Source organism: Pyxicephalus adspersus, chromosome 10 (assembly GCF_032062135.1).
Source record: "Pyxicephalus adspersus chromosome 10, UCB_Pads_2.0, whole genome shotgun sequence".
In the NCBI taxonomy this organism is placed as follows: domain Eukaryota; kingdom Metazoa; phylum Chordata; class Amphibia; order Anura; family Pyxicephalidae; genus Pyxicephalus; species Pyxicephalus adspersus.
In genome coordinates, this window is record NC_092867.1 from 7352106 (window position 1) to 7371907 (window position 19802).

At 42.0% G+C, this 19802-nt stretch overlaps 2 protein-coding genes across 3 annotated transcripts in view; both read left to right on the plus strand.

Annotated features, from left to right (window-relative positions):
• MLF2 (myeloid leukemia factor 2) overlaps nucleotides 1-14648 on the plus strand; it is a 15690-nt gene extending 1042 nt beyond the window's left edge. Inside the window, exons 1-9 of one of the 2 annotated variants that reach the window (XM_072424158.1) lie at nucleotides 34-598; nucleotides 2973-3077; nucleotides 4495-4627; nucleotides 5241-5276; nucleotides 7271-7324; nucleotides 10640-10771; nucleotides 10981-11140; nucleotides 11729-11892; nucleotides 13931-14648. In XM_072424158.1, coding sequence (XP_072280259.1) covers nucleotides 3025-3077; nucleotides 4495-4627; nucleotides 5241-5276; nucleotides 7271-7324; nucleotides 10640-10771; nucleotides 10981-11140; nucleotides 11729-11889 — 729 coding nt within the window. In that variant the 5' untranslated portion in view covers nucleotides 34-598; nucleotides 2973-3024 and the 3' untranslated portion in view covers nucleotides 11890-11892; nucleotides 13931-14648. Of the gene's footprint in view, nucleotides 1-33; nucleotides 599-2972; nucleotides 3078-4494; nucleotides 4628-5240; nucleotides 5277-7270; nucleotides 7325-10639; nucleotides 10772-10980; nucleotides 11141-11728; nucleotides 11893-13930 lie in introns of those variants that run through there. The other variant, XM_072424157.1, reaches the window with a different exon arrangement.
• Nucleotides 14649-14796: 148 nt separating this feature from the next.
• PIANP (PILR alpha associated neural protein) overlaps nucleotides 14797-19802 on the plus strand; it is a 35847-nt gene continuing 30841 nt past the window's right edge. Inside the window, exon 1 of the mRNA XM_072424155.1 lies at nucleotides 14797-15003. The gene's annotated coding sequence lies outside the window, so the exon portion shown is untranslated. The remainder of the gene's footprint in view (nucleotides 15004-19802) is intronic.

A 19802-nucleotide genomic window follows, 5' to 3' on the forward strand; every position in this document is an offset into this window, starting at 1 on the left:
CTGGGATGTGACCGGACGGGCGAGAGGCGCCTGGGATGTGACCGGACAGGCGGGCGAGAGGCGCCTGGGATGTGACCGGACAGGCGGGCGAGAGCTGCGGTGGAGGAGACGGGACAGCCGGGCATAAGCCCACTAGGGATGAGAGTAATTGGGAAGAGAAATGGACAGGGAACAGAGAATAGATCCATGTGAACTGGATTGGAGGAGAATTGGTGAAAGAATGATGGAGAAGACAGACGGACATTTGCAGGGATGAAGCTGAGGACAGGCAGACATGTAGGAATAGTGAAAAGAAAGGGACCGGAAGCCATGGACAGAGAGGACATGTGATCGCATACAGGGGATAGACGCCATGTACAGGGATGTAGGAGGGGGATGTATATCTGCTGGGATAGGGGAGATAAATTGGTACAGAAGACAGACGGGATCGTCCGGGGGATGAAGCGGAGGACAGGCAGCCATGTACAGGGATAGAAAAGTGAAAAGGGCAGGCGGTCATGTGAAAGGATGGAGGGGAATACAGGCGGTTCGGCACTGAGATAAAGAGGTGGACAGGCGGCCGTGCACTGTGATGGAGAAGAGGTGGATGCACCATGGAGTATGTATTATACAGCAAAGCATACAGGGTACAGCTATGTGCAGTGGTCAGGGCTATGACATGTACAGCACAGAGTGAATAATTTCACATTACCTTGGTGGTCCATGGAAACACATGGTGTATTGTTGCAGTCGTTGGAGATTCACCCTTCTAATATTGGTTGTAGAAGGACCCACCAAAGCATATAAAATGCATTTTCTGGCAGGCTCAGTTGTCATTAAAGCTGACCTAAACCAAAAAGTACTATATGTAGGTAGTACTATATGACATGCAATGCTTTTGGGAAATAATTATCTCCCTGGCTCCTGGAGGCGTTTTGTTTTTTGTGCATGCGCAGTGTATCTGTGTGGTGTCGCTGCGCACATAGAAAGCTGCCGAGGGATAATGTAACTCCTGCACATGTGCAGGAAAAATTTCATCCAATCAGCGAGGGGGATTGCTGACTCCATGGAAGTGCGCAGTGAAGATGGCAGTGCCCATCCCTGCCACGATCTGTTGTCGCTGCAAGGCAATAGTACAAGGTAAGTATTTAATGTACAGCGCTGCGTAATATGTTGGCGCTCTATAAATCCTGTTTAATAATAATAAGTATGTGCCAAAATCATTTGCTGTGCATATTTGCTGATTATGGCAGAAGCTCACCACCCACCAACAATTTTAGTTCCACTTTAAGTAAAGCCAAAAAATTACACCAAAGATATTCCCAGGCAGTAATAACAGCCAAGATAAGGCGAGCTGTTGCAGGGCAGGAGAACATAATAAAGATGGTGCCTGTAATGTTCCTCCTCTGTGATCTGGCTGGTTAGGTAGCCTGGAGCAGCCACTCTGTGCAATGTTATATTTGCAGATATAATGTAAAACAGATATTGCAATGGAAAGGAGAAGTATGGAGACTGCAAACTTGCCCTTTTAGAGACCCACGTAGAAGATGTCTTTTTTTTCTTTTTCTTTTTTTTTTTCTCCAATTGGTAGACATCATGTGATATCAGACAGATTGCTAACTACTTACCTGTCATTAGGAGCTATTAGGTCCTGCACAAAATTCTGACAGTTGACACCTAGCGCCATCATATCACAGAATGCATCACAGCAGAACAATGTTTGGGTGGCGTTGGGTAACCAGTATTCTTCCCGGCCCCTTTTAGCTGGGAGCACCACCCGGCACTTTTCAGAAACCACTCGGCTTTTTTTGGGTAGTTACTGATGAGTTGGGTCACAATACAGGGGCTGCCACCTGCCAACAGTTTGTTCCCACCCGGCTTTAAAAAAATGTCTAGGTTGAACACTGCTAAATGTTCAGGACTCCCTATCTTCCCCAGAACTGGTAGATTGCTGGGGTGCAGAGAGATTGAATGCTGTGCACCTGAGGACCCCACTTTACATTTTAGAAGCCACATGTAGTACACTGCCAGTGCAGTCATTAACAGATTTGGTTCATTTTTGTTATCTGACCTTTGCTTCAGTGTGTAGATCAAGAATCTGGACATTTTTCTGGCTCCAAACTCAAAAAGGATGTTGGCACTGTGCCTCTACACTTTCTGAATATTTTGCAATGACATTTTCCACATAATTATCTCTACAGCTTAAAAGGTGTGCAAATCCCAACAATGAATGGTATTTTTATTAAATATTTTATTTGTCACAGGACAAAAAGAACAATTAATAGAAAACATTTTTTAACATACTTCTAACAACGTCAAAGGTTCAGCATACAGATAATATGAGGAAAGAGAAGAGAAAAGACAGGCTTTAGGTCACACATAGATAAATAGTGTGAGGTATTTATTAGATAACAGTTTTTATCGTCTCATCTATACATAGATCTCCTGTGCTAGAACCTATTTCTAACACAGTCCTACTACTCTTATGTTTTAGGTGATTAAGTGAACAAAGTATGTGTGCAGAGACGGTCATAAATTAATTCTCTGAGCCCAACGCGGTTCGCCCCTAGCTGGGCTTCAGGGGAAATTTTTTGAAAATTCACAATTGTGTCTGTTGATAATGTCTCTCTAAAAACACCACGTAACACTGCGAATTGAGGTGGGTCGATTATTATAGTGCATTAATAGTGAATTTGCAATTAAGTCGTGATCCTCATGCAACTACAGCTGGATGTACGTCCATAGAGATTTTTCCAAAATGTTGTTTTACCAGCAAAGGGATTTGCCCTGGGTTGAAAATCTGCCAGTGCTGTCTTTTTACTAGTTAAAATTGTCCTCCATACAGACACCCCCCTTCTATGCTTTGAAGGAAAGCGAAGCGGTGCTGTATAGAAAACAATCCTAAAACTGTTGGAGCTCAGAGTTTGAGTGAATACGATTCGAGCCACCGTTTGTGTCATGCTAACTTATCTTTTTCTTTGTGTTTCTGTTAGAATTCTTGTATCCTTGGCTTGCTGATTATACAGAGGAACCGTAGTAGACGCCATGTTTCGTTTCATGAGGGACACCGAGCCACAAGACCCAGCTATGTTCTTAATGTAAGTGTGCCTACAGTCATTATATTGTATCCAATTCTATTAAACAGAACCTTTATTCCACAAAATAAAGTGATCAGGCAGGTTTTATGGCAGACAGAGACAGGCGATGTCCCTTCTGCAATAAATCACACCTATATGCCTTAGAAAAGGCTGAGCTGCGCATGTGAAGCTCTGTGTACGATGCCGGGTTGCACCGGATATCCCTGCCAGGACAGAATGATCCCCCATGCCTGCGCAGGAAATATATTATCCATGCCCAGCTAAAATGGCCAAAGATCGAAACCAAGGAGAGAAGATATAGGAAATGACACAGCCCACAGTAAAACAAAGACAGTTCCTCAACACCCTTTCACACCATCTAAATCTAAAAAGATTTGTATTATATTAATCAATATAATCTTGTAAACAACGCTCAAGGCTTTGACATGGAAGAGGGGTAACAAGACTTTCATTGTGTGCAGTTTTACAGATTCCATGATGCTACTCCTCCTACCTAGTGCATGGACTGCTATCACTCCTTACTGCAGTGGTCACCCTCACACTAAGATCTCTTCTCAGATTGTAAACTCTTCGGGGCAGGGTCCTCTCCTCCTCCTGTGTCACTGTATCTGTCTTTCATTTGCAACCCCTATTTAATGTACAGCGCTGCATAAAATGTTAGTGCTGTATAAATCCTGTTTATAAATATTAATGTAAGCTCACTTAAGTTTTTTTTTTCATCATCTGCTTTTATTTTGCATTCCTGCAGCAATAAACTAATAAAAATCATAAAAGTAAACATTCCATTTGGACCCTGTGACCTCCTGAATCACTCTCTAAGCAATGCAGGCAAATCACAGCTGATGTCAAGGCTCTGTACTTGGTTTCCTGAAGCATTACAGCACCTTGTCCAAATACTTCTCTCATGAGCCCTCATGCAATCAATGAGGCTTTTGGAAGAATTTATACAGATTACAAAATGTTTTTGAGTATGGAAGCAATGGTCATTTTATTAGGCTGCACTTACATGCAGGCATGTTATGTAAGTAGTGATGCTGAGCTTCCATATTTAAAAGGACTGAAATCTAATATATGAAAAGGGTGAGCCAAGCACAGCCTTGGTAGGAAAGAGTTAGATGATCCCCAGCTACAAAATGCAATGGGCTCTGTCTGACATTCTGCAGCTTCTAATGCATGTCATGAGAAGCTCACAGTGTGCAGTAATATCAGAGTGAGCAGTTTAATTCTAGGAGAGGAGGCGGTTTAACTGTGCAAGGCTGGAGGGCAGATTTAAGCCAGCCGATAAATATGGAACTGTTGTGATATCCACATTCAGGGTGGGACAGAAAAACTGTCACTGTTGTTCTTTTTCATTTTTCTCTCTTCACTCCTGGTCACATGAACAATGGAGATAACCAGGTCCTTTTATTTTCTCTAGGGATCCCTTTGCCTTGCATCGTCAGCATATGAGGCGCATGTTTTCTGGAAGTTTTGGGATGTCGCCGTTTCTGAGCCTGACAGACGGAAATGTTCCGGCCCTTTCTCGTACAGCAGCCCCTCGTGACATGCAGGTAAGACTGGAGGTTTTATGAGGTGCTCGCACCATATTTCAGTGTAGAGTGATGCACACTCTAATGAGACTTGCCTTAAAGCCCTACGTTAGCCATACCAGGTGCGTCAAAACGTAAAACATGTCAAGTCGTCCAGGCCAATTCTTTATAAAGCGAGATATAGACAAGGACCTTGGTCTTTATTTGGAGATGGTGGTCTCTGCATAGATCTGGCACCTGTAACTATGCAGTCGGTACGTTTCATGTGCTCTGCTGATTAGAAAGTTATGGCTGTGACTCACAGGGGCTCTCAAGAGACCCTTCAGAGAGACCGCTGTCTCCTCCCAGAATGCAGGGATTCTTCTCTACAACATTTGTGTGTATGTGATTGATGTTTGTATTCTTTGCATGTAGGTGTGTTTTCTCATGTACATAGTTATGCTGTACCCACAATGTGTTTTAATTAGTTTTGGAGTCCTAAATCAGGTACATAGTGCACTGTTGTATTAGTCATTTTTTTTGTGTTTTCTGATCTGTTCTGTATAAGGGATAGAAATGTATTAGAATTTAGTCTCATGATATCTTTGTTCTCTTCCCATGTTTCCTGCTCGCCTCGGCCTCTACTGCCTTCCAGGCTGGTGCCTTATCGCCATTTGGTATGATGGGCATGGTAAGTGTTCACAATTAAAGATGAAGTTTTGCCTTCCCTGCCTTCTTCTTTCAACTCTTTTAGTATGTTAATTAAATAATTAATCAACCTTCTAATTACTGGGTTGTTGTGCAGAGGAGGCAGATCATGGCTGCTTATATTTGCATTCTCTGGTTCTCCATTCCCTTTTCATTAATTTTCTAGGTAAATGGTAAAAATACTAAAATTCATTTTATCATTACATATTACTGATGGTTCCTTGGAGTTTGTTTTCTAATGTAGGCAAATCACTGCTGGTGGGAAGGGCCTGCCAGGGTGTTGTGCATGGCTTACTAAAAACATCACAGCTTCTTATATCAGCACTCCTTTAGTTCAGGATCAAGGACTGGGTTGGCTTGTGCAAGTTTTAAATTGCATTGAAGGGAATTTCTGGGCAGGTTAAAATTACAAACAAACCATGCTAAGTAATGCCAACAGGTAAAGCTAAACCTCAATTGCAAGAACTGGATAAATGGAAGTGACTGGACAAGAAGGGTTGGATATTGCTCTAATTTACCTGGCCCAAAAAAATGAGTGCTTTAATTTGCTCCCCAGTGTCTTTTTGCCTGGCATTTGCTTAGGCTGAGTTTTGTGTACAAGGCAAGATTAAGTGGTCTGTTAAAGGCAGTGCCGACCTGTTGGATTACCTTGCAGGGGTTCCAAAGATTTGTACTTTGTATCTCTGTTAGTCTGTATCTTTTCCACATCCTGGCATCTGTAAGCACAACTAACAGGCTGCCATCTCCCACTGAAATCTTGCTTTTGCCTTCTACATTCAGCCCCACACAATCTATCATTATGCAGAGCTTGGAGTGGCAGGTTTTGATCAGTAATTTGCTGCCCATAGACGAGCCCTAGAAGTACCAGAGTGAAAGTTTGCTGTATAAGGCTTAGTTCAGTTATTGCAAAAATAGTTAACATTGGAAAGAATGGTTCACTTTTATGTCTTATAATGCACATTGCGAGATGCTCACAGTGTGCTGTGAAATCAAAGAAAGCTCATCCTATACAATAAAGGAGCTGTACAACTGTGGAAGACTGGTGGGATGTCCACCTTAGTGTAATCCGGTAATTTGGTTGTTAAGATTATTTTAAAAATGTTAACCCGATCAGCACCAGGTTTTCAGTTTTGGGCAGATGTTACGATTTCCTATTTTGAAAGCAGTGTTCTGACACCCCCACCCTCCATTTTCCTCCCACAGTCAAAGCTAGAACTCTGCTGTCTGCACAGCTTGTTCTTCCTTTTGATTGTTGGGTTGTAGTTGTGACTTATCAAAGGTTATGCTTTAATGCTGCAAAAAGACTGCTGCTTCCACCATATGTATCACTGCAGCTATTTTAATAAGCAATGTTTTTATTCTTGCTGAGGCTTTAGCTAGTGCTTTACCACACTGTGATAAACCTTTTCCTGCACAACAAATATTATAAAGCATCTGTATCTTCAGCTGGGCTTTGTAATTCCAGACAAAACTTTGTATTTAGTTTTGGATAGAGTGGAGAATTTTTTTTAAAAACAGTTTTCACAATTTTCTGTGCTCTAGAGCTGTGCTAAAAGATTTCCCCTCAAATACTATATATATACATATATATATTTTTTTGTAACTCTTCCCCTCTTTTCAAAAGAATTGACGATAGTTGTTCTTTAATAGATCTTAGCCCACATATAACAGGTGGGATATCTGCAGCGTGATTGTGGAATCTACAGAAGTAAGGATTTGTGTTCAAGCTTACATTCAAATGCAAAGAACAGGAAAACGTTCCGTATAACCCGCTTTCTCTGCAGTGCTACTGGATCACAATAGGGCAAACCAACCCTGGTACTGGAATTCATGCTGCATTATTAAAGTAAATAGAAATCTTGTAAACAGCATTTGTTGTTTGTTTCAAGTCCACAGCATTTGCTTACAAAAACCCTAGCAGTGTATATCAGTATGGCCGTTGTATAGTAACACCTCTTACTTTCTTTATTTGTTTAGGGGGGCGGATTCATGGACATGTTTGGATTGATGAATGATCTCATGGGAGGTGTGGTGAGTATGTTTCCATCTACTTTCTGCTTTGCTGTACGCCAGGATCTGTAGACCAAGCTATGACTTCTTACCATAGCTTCTCTTATGCCACAGAATCACCAAATGCCCATCACATCTTATCTGAGTTTATTGGAAATCTCATTCTAAAACATTAATAACGGAAATTTCCCTTCCCCTCTCTGAGAATATAGCGCCCTCCTTCTACTAAAAGTTTTCCTCAAGATTCTAAAGTATTTGTGATGGGGCATTTGTGGGGTCAGGTAATGATGTAGAACAAGAAGACCTGACTTGCAAACAGCATTTTGTTGCATCAAAAATATGTACATTAGGGTTGGTTAAGTCTGTGTGCAGGCCACTCAAGTTGCTCCACACCACACGATATATAGAGCTGGCTTTGGTAACGGGCACAGTCATTATGGAACAAAAAAGGGCCTTTCCCGAAACTCTTCTTTGAAAGAAAAAAGTGGACAACTGTCTAAAATGTCTAAACTCTGCTTTACTCATCTGCCCAAATTCCGCCTCGGGGTTCTGCCATCTTCTTCCTTCCCTTCCTAGATTTGACCTTTACAATCTTGATTGGCTGGGAAGATTTAACTCCCATGCAGGAGTTCATTCAGTACTGGCAACCAACGCTAAGCTCCGCATGTGCGGCTGCAACTTTGACCGTTCCATGGAGCGATCAGGGAGGTAAGAATGGTTATTGCAGAAAGGACATCACTTGTCCCTTTCTGCAATAAAGCCCAGCCTGATCACACAAGTGGAACTTTTTTCTACATCAACTTCTGCCTAAACCCCCCTGGCGGTCTAATTATATCAGTATTTTTATGTCAAAAGCGGCACGTTGTTTTGTGTGGAAATTTGTTGATTAAAGTTTTAGGCCTGTAATTTTTAGGAATAACTCCCAGGTATGATAGTTTGAAACACAAATCATAAATTTAAATATAATACGTAAATATAAAAATTTTTATAAATAATAAACTAAAAATGTTTTTTGTTTTTGTCCAAACAATATATAATTCTGTATAATAACAGAATAAACGTTTTATTACTTTGATCAATGTTTTAAAAGCAGATTACAATGTAATCTGCTTTTAAAATTTCCTGCCAAACCACGCCTCCCCAGCGTACCGTCGCTTCACGCATTACATTGATCAAGCTGAGGATGTGATGCAGAAGCCAGCCAGGGATCTCTGAGAATGCCGCTGTTTCTTACCCCCCCCTGTGTAGCTCGGGGTTACGGCTTTTGGTATAAAAAATTCACCCCGAGCCACATTTAGGAATATCGCCAAGGTGTTTAATATGATGTATTAATAAATGAACCATTGACTTTAAACACCTGAACATTTGGAGGGGGGTTCACAAAATTTTTACAACGCTGGCTCAGGGGTTAGCACTCTGGTCTTTGCAGCACTAGCTCCCGAGTTCAAATCACAGCCAGGACACTATCTGCATGGAGTTTGTAGGTTCTCCCCATGTTCACGTGGGTTTCCTCTGGGGTACTCCGGTTTCCTGCCACATTCCAATAACATGCAGTTAGGGTAATTGGCTTCCCCACACAATTGACCTTAGACTGTAATAATGACATATAACTATGGTAGGGACGTTAGGTTGTGAGCCCCTGTGAGGGACAGCTAGTGACATGACTATGGACTATGTACAGCGCTGCGTAATATGTCGGCGCTATATAAATACTGTCTAATAATAGTGTATATGAGAACTGTTTTATCTAACAATGCAGCTGGGCTACTATGAGTCTTACTTAGTTGCCCCTCTGTGTGACAACTCTATTCAAAGCTTGCAGTTCTGCAGCGTCTTGTGCCAGCTGCCTTCAGCTTGCTTATTTGTGAATGAACACATAGACAAGATTGTCTTTGTGCGCTTCTCTACCAAAAAGCACTTTTTCCTGCAACGACTGAAATATGTTCGATGTGCAGTACAGAGCAGCCTTTGATATCCCCGTCTGCTTGTCTTATCTGTTATTGACAGTTCCTCTTCAGCTATAAAATCTTTTTGTTTTTCTCAGTTACTTGTTCCATTCTCCTTGTATGTGCCGGGGATTACGGGAACGGTTTAGTATAAAGAGAGATTTCAAGCAAACATATTAGTAGCATTTTTAATTCAAAGCTGAACTAAATACTTTTAATCAATTTTTGCCTGCAGTTTGGCTTTATAGCTAAACTCATAAAATATACCATTGAATCTAAGAAGTCTTTATTAGAGAATCCTGGTAAAGCTGTAGTTTGATCCTCCTATTATTTGGTTTCCCTGATTCGCTATTCTATGTTAATTATACGGTTAAATTAGAACCTTTAATTTTTCCTTGCATATGACTGGGTCTTTGGCCTTCCCTATGCAATTCAGGCAGATCATGAATGGTGGGAGCAACCACCATTGATCTATACATAGCCTTCTGAAAATAAAACCTCACTGTGCATCAGTGCTTCCCTCCAAGCCTTTTCAGGCTCATGTCTGTCATTTGCAACCCCTATTTAATGTACAGGACTGCATAATATGTTGGCGCTATATAAATCTTGTTTAATAATAATGTAAGCAGCAGGCTGACTCGCTGTGGGGGGGGGGGGGGGGGATGAATGTCTCTTAATGAATAAATGTCATTTCCGTGGGGTGGTTGTGCCTAGGCTACCTTCATTTGCTTTCCCACATGTAAAACTGAGACTCCATGGACCGGATTTATTAAAGCTCTCCAAGGCTGGAGAGAATACACTTTCACCAGTGAAGCTGAGCGATCCAGCAAACCTGGAATAGATTTCTTCAATGTAATTTGCTATTTGCTAGCAAATGCTTTGAATCCTGGACCAGATCCATCCCAGATTTGTTGGATCACCCAGCTTCACTGGTGAAAGTGTATTCTCTCCATCCTTGAGAGCTTTAATAAATCGGGGCCCATGACTCAAATATTAGAAATCCAGTGAATGAAATTATCATGCCAGGGTGAATCGGGCTGGAGAGGAAAGGCCAAGATAATGCTGGACATCCTCCCTTGCAGCAGGCGCTTTGTGACTCAATGCAACCTCATGCAACCTAATTCACATTACAGTGTACAGTAAACTTGGAATTCACAATTTCAGTACAATGGAGCAACCTGTACTATTTAAAGTAGATATAAGCTGTAATGGGATGACATATAGTTTGCTCATTCACTGTCCATGGTACTTGTTTCTGCCTTAGAAGTCCCCTGTAATTCCTAAAACTTGAAGGAGAGGAAATGGGGGTCACTATAAGTGTAAAACTGTAAATTAAATCTATCCATTTGAGCCTTTTAGGTTTTCCTAATATGTAAATGTTTTCTGACAGGAGCAACTTTCCAATGGGTCAAACTGTCAGACGTTCTCTTCTTCCACGGTTATATCCTATTCGAATATGGGAGGCACCGTTGCCCCTAAAGTGTATCAGGAGACATCACAGACCCGCACTGCTCCTGGAGGGGTGAGTAATTAGCCTTAATTGTATAACTGAAACCTTGTATCAAGATGGCTAACTCAGAAAGGAAAGCCAAGAAATGTATCAACCATAAAAGCCAATAAGAATTCATTCTGACTTATGTGACTAAAATGTGATTGGATGCTACAGGTTCCAGGACTTTCCAGATCCATTAGCATTGCAGTTTGTTTCAGATCTTTTTCTATGTCTCCCAGATTCGTGAGACAAGACGCACAATACGGGATTCAGATAGCGGGATGGAACAGATGAGCATTGGTCATCATATCAGAGAGCGGTCGCACATCATGCAGCGCTCTCACAACCATCGCACTGGTGACCGCGAGGAGAGGCAGGAGTTTTATAACATGGATGAAAGTAAGCTATTCACTTGGGTGGATCTAAAGATGAAAACTTGAACCTAGTTGATTGACCAGTCAATCTAGTTCCTGTGGCTGGGTTAATATGTAAAGCAGACCCAAACTATCAAAGGAGGCAGGCAATGGGCTGTAAAATGAAGGCTGACTTCTAAGCTGTATTAAAAAAGGTTTCACAGTGCACAATATTTGTTCTTAAGCTGAAAGAGCCTTCATTGCAGCAACGTTGGTACAGCCTTCAGTCAGTAACACAGAAACCTATTTTAGCATAGAAAAGGTTTTGAAGTATACAAAGGTCAAATCAATCACCCCTGGCATTTCTTCTAGATGTTTATGCATTAGGCCTGCAATCTTCCTGGGATGCTGTCCATTACCATCTACCGCAGATTAAATGCCTCCCTTCCCCTCAGGATTTTCCTGTGCTTCTAGGAAATCTGTGGAATACAGAGATCATTTTAGGACCTTATGTCCTTTATGTGGTCCCTGGATTTGAAGTCAGATCCTCATTACTTCTATGTGTGCAAAATGACAGTACTGCTGGATAGTTTGGGGAGGGTTCGGTGTATAAATTTGTCACTTTTTGTTTTAGATGATGCTGCTGATTTTAATGAAGAATGGCAAAGGGAGACCTCCCGTTACCGAAATCAGAGGGGCTTGCAGTATAGAAGGGGAGCAGCCCCAGAGGAGAGACTCGCCATCCAGGGACCTGAAGACAGCACAGCCAGGCCATCCCGTCGATACGACTGGTAAAAGGTAAGCAGAAATGAGAAGATCATAAAACAAATCTTTAGTGCAATGATGTTCTTGTGTGTTTGCAAAAAATAGACACTGAAGAGGCCCAATATGCAGGGGAGAGAGACACCAGCAGGTGAAATGGTTTTTCCCCTCCATACCGGACCTTATCTGGTCTGTTTTTTGCCACCTAATCAAAACAAAAAGGAAGATCAAGAATATGACCGTGATCTGGGGTGACGTTATTGTTGCCTCTTACATGTTGAAGAAGCAGCCCCAACTGTTGGGAAGCTGTACCTGAGAACCTGCAGTGTAAAGACCTCCCTGCTTCTGCTTCATTCATTTTGTTGATCTGTGCTCCCTATAATTCTTAACCAGTCATGGAACATGGGAAAGCAAAACCATCCAAGACTGTTTGTTGCAGTACTTGGTCACAGCCAGTAGGTGAAGCTGTGTGATTTTTACAGTCTGTACCCACCAGCAGCTGCTGTAGCTTCAGCATACGGAAGAGACATTTGGGCTCATTTATTACAGCCATTGCAGTCGTCCAGATTCCAGCTGTTACATTTTCTGACTGTGGATTCAAAATCAAATCACACATCTGCTTGCTAAGCATGGAACCACACTTCTTCTTTCTTTCATCAGGTTATTGTAAATGATCCTTGTTATCACTTAGCAATCAGTCTCATCAGGTGCCATCGTTTTTTGTTTTTTTTTCCCATCGAACGGTCCATGTTCATTAATGTGTTTTACATCGACAAACCATTTAGTGGAAACGTCAATGGGAATGCAGCCTATTCATTTACCATGCAGGCAGGCTAGTCACCCGAGACCTGTGCCATCACTGAGCATGCAGCCTATGTAGGTATCAGAAAAACCAGTGCCATCACTGAGCATTCTGCCTATGTAGGTATTGGAGACCAGTGCCATCACTAAGCATGCAGCCTATGTAGGTATCAGAAAGATCAGTGCCATTACTGAGCATGCAGCCTCTGCAGGTATCAGAAAGACCAGTGCCATCACTGAGCATGCAGCCTATGTAGGTATAGGAGAGACCTGTGCCATCACTGAGCATGCAGCCTATGTAGGAATCGGAGATCAGTGCTATTACTGACAATGCTGGCCTATCATATTTACCAGTGAGATCACTGAGAATGCAGTCAGCCCATTTAACATACTCTGATGTTCTCACTGATATTGCAGCTTGCCCATTCACCAAAGGCAGGTGAAATTGCTAAGAATAAAGTCTAATTATTTATTAGAGATCGATGGCATTGCTCAGACTGGAGACTAATGACATGGCTGGGAATACAACCTATTCATTCACTGGAGACCGGTGACATTTCTGGGAACGCAGCCTATCCAATCACTAGAGACCAGTGACGTGGCTGGCAATGCAGCCTATTCATTTACTGGAGACCGGTGACATCACTGAGAATGCAGCTTATCCATTCACTGGAGACTGATGACATCACTGAGAATGCAGCTGTTCCATCTACTGGAGACCGGTGATATGGCTGGTAACGCAACCTATTCATTCACTGGAGACCGGTGACATCGCTGGTAGTGCAGCTGTTCCATTTACTGGATTCTCCTTTGCTGCTCCAATGCTTGAGTCTCCTTTCTGTGGTATCTCTGGGTATAAGGAAATATATATCACTCACAGCTCTGATAAATTGCAATTGGGTGAAGGGGGAACGTGGCCAGCCCTGCCCAGGCTCTAATTTACTACTTTGTGTCTGTTCCTATCATTAAATAATTTTTCAATAAGGTTTGCAGTAATGGTGTAAAATCTGCCATTGTTGCAACACCAGTTTGATAATTAAGGGAAGATGTATGTGTGTCACCTGACGGGCCTTACCTCCCTAGGAGCAGGTAGGAGATAGAGCAATAAAAATTCACTTTCCCTTTCCTGTGCAGCCACATTAGAAAGTGATGTTCAGTGCACAATACTTTACAGGTCCCTGTATACAGTGTGTGTTAGTTGTATATATGTCACTATACACCTGGGGTTGCCCTTTAAAATAATTTGTAACCAACCCTCTCTCCTCTCTTTCAGCTGATACGTGCACAAACGGGACAACTAAAAACCTAACCGTTCCGAATATTCCCAAAGGGACCACTTCTTCCTGAAACCGCTCCATCATCTCCCTGACAATTCTCTTGTTACCCCTTCCCTTCCTCGCTCCCTGTTTTTTCCTCCTAGGTTTTCCACATCTGCACTTTTTTTTTATTTTTTATTTTTTTGCTGTTACCTGAAAAGCATCTGACATAACCGGGAGCTTATGTAAGGGAGGGGATGGGAGGTTCTGTGGGGGGGGCGTAAAAATGGGGAAACTGTTTGTATGGGAAGACGAGGGAGGTAGAGGGGCAGGATAGTCAGGTAGGGTGGGAGGGCAAGGGAGTTAATATTTAAGTTAAGTAGTTTTCATTGTACATAGGCAGAGTTTCTGTAGTGGCGGGGTAGAGATGTTCCAGCAGAGGTGACTGGAAGGTAATCTTGCGTTTCGTGGACGGGCAGTTTTTAAAAGTTTAAGAGGTTATCTGTTACTGTTAATAGGTCACTCAAGATGGGCCTGGGTGCAGGTACAGGGAAGCCATCTTGTATGTATTCAGGAGAGAGGAGGATGTTTTGCGGGCAGACGCAATAACAGGACTATGCTGTACCTAGTAGGAGTTGTAGTATAACTTTTTTTTTTTTTATTTTATTTTTTATTTTGTTTCACAATGTTTAATATTACAACTGTACAACTTAATAAAGGCGAATGTGTTCTGTTCTTTTGTCTTGTTCTATCTCTCAACCAACAAGCGCTTTTTTATTCTGGGTTGCTGGGTGCCTTTATAATCCCCATTTTCTTCCAGTTGCTGCTGCAGAAACGTTATTCTTGGAAGTGCTAGCATCAAGCTTGCCATTTTCTTCTTGCTATCTAGCTATAACGAAAGCATCTCTTCTCTTCTGCTCTTGCTTGCAAGAGCTTTGTGGAGCTCTGATCTGTGGACAGTTCATGCGGCCTGTCTACAGTGACTTGGTCACCTCTGCCCATTGCACCCAGTTTGTGTTGGTGGGCTGCAGACGCAGTTTCAAGCATGTCTGCTGTCTCCTTCATTGAGTGCAAAGAAAAGCATTTTATGGTGAGTACAAAATCTTATTTTTATCATTCTATAGTGTAGATAAGTTACAAAACACTTTTTTGCTGTTTGTTTCATTTGAGAAAGTTTGCTTCACTTTCAGTCCCAGAAATGTAACAATAAATTGCCGGAAATCTCCCAAAGTGGTGGTGGTGTGGGAATTCTCTTCTTAGACCGTTGTCCTTTGAAATTGGTGTGAAAGATTCCACCTCGCCCCCTGACTATGGTTACCAGTACAAATAGAGGGTACATCTCCATATTATAAACCTGATGTAACCCCCAAACCCCCAAAAAAAAGGATTTTCCTGGAACAAGTTTATTGAACTGTATCAACCAAGCAAATCTAACCAATTTTTGCTTTTACTTTCTGCCTTGTTTGATGTATAGCTAGGACAATGTAAATAGTGTTCAGTTTACATTTAGGCTTTTCTGCAAAATTGTACCAAAAAGGCACCAAAAGGCTGGATGGCTATTGATGGCTGTACCAAATTGCCTCACGTGGGTGCGTGCTTTGCAAAGCTTATGGGGGAAGTTGGTGTCCTTCATCTATACATTGCAGAAAAAATGGCTACTCTGCCTTCAACTACATATGTAGATGAAGGAGGTTGCAGGGGTGCAGGGATTGGGTAAGTATGGGGTAGGGGGTTTTAAAAAGTTTTCTAAAAATCAATCGGCTACTAATATAAAATATTCTGGTTTTAAATTACCCTTAAAACTGCCCCTGTAGTTTACCTCCAAGTGACACTAAATTGTAAAGTCAATGCCTTAGTCAAATATAAAGCATGCAAAGTCTAATCTTCCAATGGAAGTCGTTGCCTAACAATATAAATGCTTCGTACTTAACCTAGCATCAGGTCATATCAATATGTTAAATAAAGTTTTGGTGTAAGGCTGGGTACACACGTGCAATAATTGTTGCTGCACCCTCTCCCCTTCACTTGCATTGTGATCGTTCCGTGGATCCACCATGGTGGACGACGAGCGCTGTACACACACACACACCAGATTCTCTTTTGAAATCATCCCTGAGGCGATTATCGGATGAGAATCATCTGACGTGTGTACGTAACCAACACTTCCAGGTATTACTGTCAAAGTGCCCCCCCCCCATTCATTGGAACTAGCCATCCTAGTCCAAGAAGTAGATATCCAGGATGAACGCTGAACAAAGTTGGTGGCTCAGGATGATAGACAATTGTGAATACAGCCAAGAACTGTACAGGCAACAGATTTATGTTTCACCTACTGATTTGTTACAGAATTAAGAGTTACAGTCTAAAACAGAGGTAGGCAAACTCCGGCCTTTAGGCTGAATACAGCCTAGTCAGTATTCCAGTCCGGCCTAACGCTCCCTAGTTATTTATTGTGGGATCCGGCCTAATTGAATTGTCTCGTTATTGCGAGTTCCCGTGATATCATTGAGTTACTCCCCAATTACTTTGCCTAAAGAGCAGAAGCAACAAGCAGCTACCAATCTCCGGAAGGTTGACCTCGAATGTCATGTCTTCAAGCCCGAATAAATTGAAGAATTATTCTTCGTCCATTGTGGCAACAAAGCCTTGTGTTTAGTGTGCAACAAGGCCAGCAGCACTTTCATGCGGTCGAATATCAAGGGGCATTTCGTTGCCAAGCACGCGCAAAGGTACAGAGAATACACCGCCGAGGACTGAGTCTGCTCGCTTGCAGTCATGGAAAAAACCTTTCCTTGGACGCCTTGTTTCTTCTGGCCTAGTGTGCCTTCTTGACCTCCTGAAATGGCTTAGTAGTCCAAAAAGTTTTCCGTCCCCTGGTCTAAAAAGTCTAGGATAGGAGACCAAGAAATGCTGCCTGCAGCAAACCAATGGTTTCTCAGCCTGGTCTAGTCTATGTCATTGGACTGGAGCTCCAGGACGGCTTTCTAAATATTGATATTAACTTCCCCAGCGGAGACCTCAAGTGTGACTCGGGGTAAAAAAAAGATGCTGAAAGTGGTAACCCTGTCACAAAACAATGAAAAACGATGATAAATACTACGTTCCTGGTCCGCCGGCGTCCTTCTTTGCGATCCCCGTCCTCTCGCGTCCTTTGAATCTGATGAGTCACCCGGGACTGCCGTTGCGTTGAGGGAGTGGGGGGAAAGGCAAATTATTTTGTAATGCATTCAATACAAAATAACTATTGAATGAAATACACTGGCTTTATATGTCTAAAAGCTAGTATGTGTATAATATATATATTTTTTTACATGTTTTTGTTTCAAACTTTGTTATACTCATACTATTATATTATACTGTAAAATACATTGTACGGCTTTTAGACATATAAATCCGGACAGAAATGAACCGCCCAGGAGGTTAATAAATGTAGTCTTGGAATCACTTTAATTGTTCTTGAAAAATGTACAGGGCATATTTATAAAGCAGCAAATAAGATACAGCACTCCTCATACATTCAATGTTACTTATGCAACACCTTGCATGGGGGGTTTCTATAGCACACCATAGAAAAGAATATCATTGATGAATATGAATAATTCCTTATAGACACTCTGGAAGCTTGATTCACCTTTTTCAGTGCAATTTATTCACTCCGACCTCACTGCCGTCACCATCCATTAGCCTCAGTTATGGTGCACTTACAATATTGTGCTCCAGCCTCCCCTCCCTCCAGGACACTCGATTTCGGTGGATTGCAGATTATAAAAGGTGAAAGTCTGGGGTGTTTCTGGGCAATATATGAGAGTAGTGTGCAGTATGGACGTCAAGCAGCTCGTGTATCCTTTGCAGAAACGTTTCCCCTATTCCACTGTACACGGCTGATTTTTAGAATTCAGTTTAATAGAAGTAAATCAGCCTTTAAAGTTCCTACTTTGCCTTGGGCTTGTCACTTGCTGGCTGCAAGTGGCAAATATTAAATATTAATATGCAGTGTTGCATATTTACCTGACAAAAAAGGGAACATTTTTTTTTTCTCTTGCTTTTTAGTCCCAAGCATAATAAATACATAAATAAAATATATTTGGGAAAAACAATGCTTTCTTTTCAAAGGATAAATATACTTTTATAGAAGGTTACTTTCCTACACCCCCTTTGTTTTATACTCCCATTTTCATGGTATACTCGGGATGGCACAGCTGCCATTACAAACTCTCCTTGGCTAACCTGGAAAAACTTTCGTTGGGGCAAATAGGTTCTAATTGTAAAGGCCCACCTATATTAATCATTTTACCCCTTTTTTGGCTATATGAGATATGACCTGGGGGCCAGCAAGCTGTTTTGCTTGGCCCCTGGATCCAATGTAAAGCAGCCGTTTGTTGCTGTAAAAAAAATCTAAGATAAGTGGTGTCAATATATTCCTGATCCATGCACAATGCCTATTACATACTCCTAACCTCTACATTCTGTTCATAGGGCTGCATGGTGCACGCATCAGACCTCTTCAGTTAATGTTACTTATTCCTGACCCCTTCAAGCTGTATGTTACACAGATCTGACCCCTGCACACTCTGTTACACACACCTGAACCGTTCACTCTGTACATTAAATACTTCTAAATCCCTGCATTCCATATGTTTACATACACTTTGTCACACATACCTGACCCCTGCACTCTGTACAATAATTACTCCTAAGACTATGTTCATACACTGGCCATGAGGTTGTAGTGTGTTTACCGTTTCCTCATGCCAGGGATCTGCTCCCTGCATGTACTACATGTAGCTTCTCCCAGCAGTAGCCCCATAGAGAATGAATAGGTGCAGCCATGAGAGGTTCAGTACTGCAGAGAGCCTCCCATTATCAAATGTGCAGATGCTGGTTCTTGAGGAACTCGCACAATGGTGCGTGTGACTGGAAAAGTTCCAGCCATGTGAGAAACACAGGATTGCTCAATGCCAAAGCAGATCGGAACCTGCCCCTACCATCGTGCCATAAACGCCTGGCCCCTGCACTCTACAATAAATACTTCTGACCCTTGCAATCTCTACATTTTATACTTCATACCCTTGCACGCTCTGTCACATCTGACCCCTGCACTTGTTACATTCAATAATCCTGACATTTGCAGTCTTTAAATTTTGTACTGTATACCCATTTCATTCTTTATCACGCCTGACCCCTGAACTCTGTACATTAAATACCTTTGACTCTTGCAATCCCTACATTTTATACTCCATGCTATATAACTTGTTGTCACGCGCCTGACCCCTGCACTCTCTACAATAAATACTCCTGACCCTAGCAGTCTTTACATTTTTTACTCCATACTCTTGCACTCTTTGTCACACCTGACCCCTGCACTTTGTACACCAGGCAGCACATAAGTTTTGCTCTGGACATTTTCCTCTGTGCACCAGCCTGTGGTACTTTTTGACATACTCTTCCCCTCCCACTCTAAGGCATAACTTGGCCTAGTCCAGTTTTTGCTTCGGCATGCCTTGTGTGTCACTAATATATTGGTTATATGCTCTAAAACCTGAGAGTCTTTCAAGGTCTGATATCTGTAACCCCGTCTGGTTCCTGATTTCATACACTGCTTTCCAGCGTCATAGTTTGCATAACAGTAAATCACTGTTGTATATATTTCTCAAGTGTAGAGCTAATTGTTTTTCATTCTATATTGTGTGAGGAAATGAAAAAAATAAATTTGCTTGCACATGATTGGAAAATTGAGGACGTGTGAGTGTATACCACCGTAGGCTGCAATCGCATTTCATGCAGAAATTTGTGCTTTGCTGGGACTCTGGCCTAAGTGCCTGATAAATAATGTATCCGTATCACTCATAGCAACTGAGCAGACGTTTTAGCTCCCTAGTAGAGATAAAA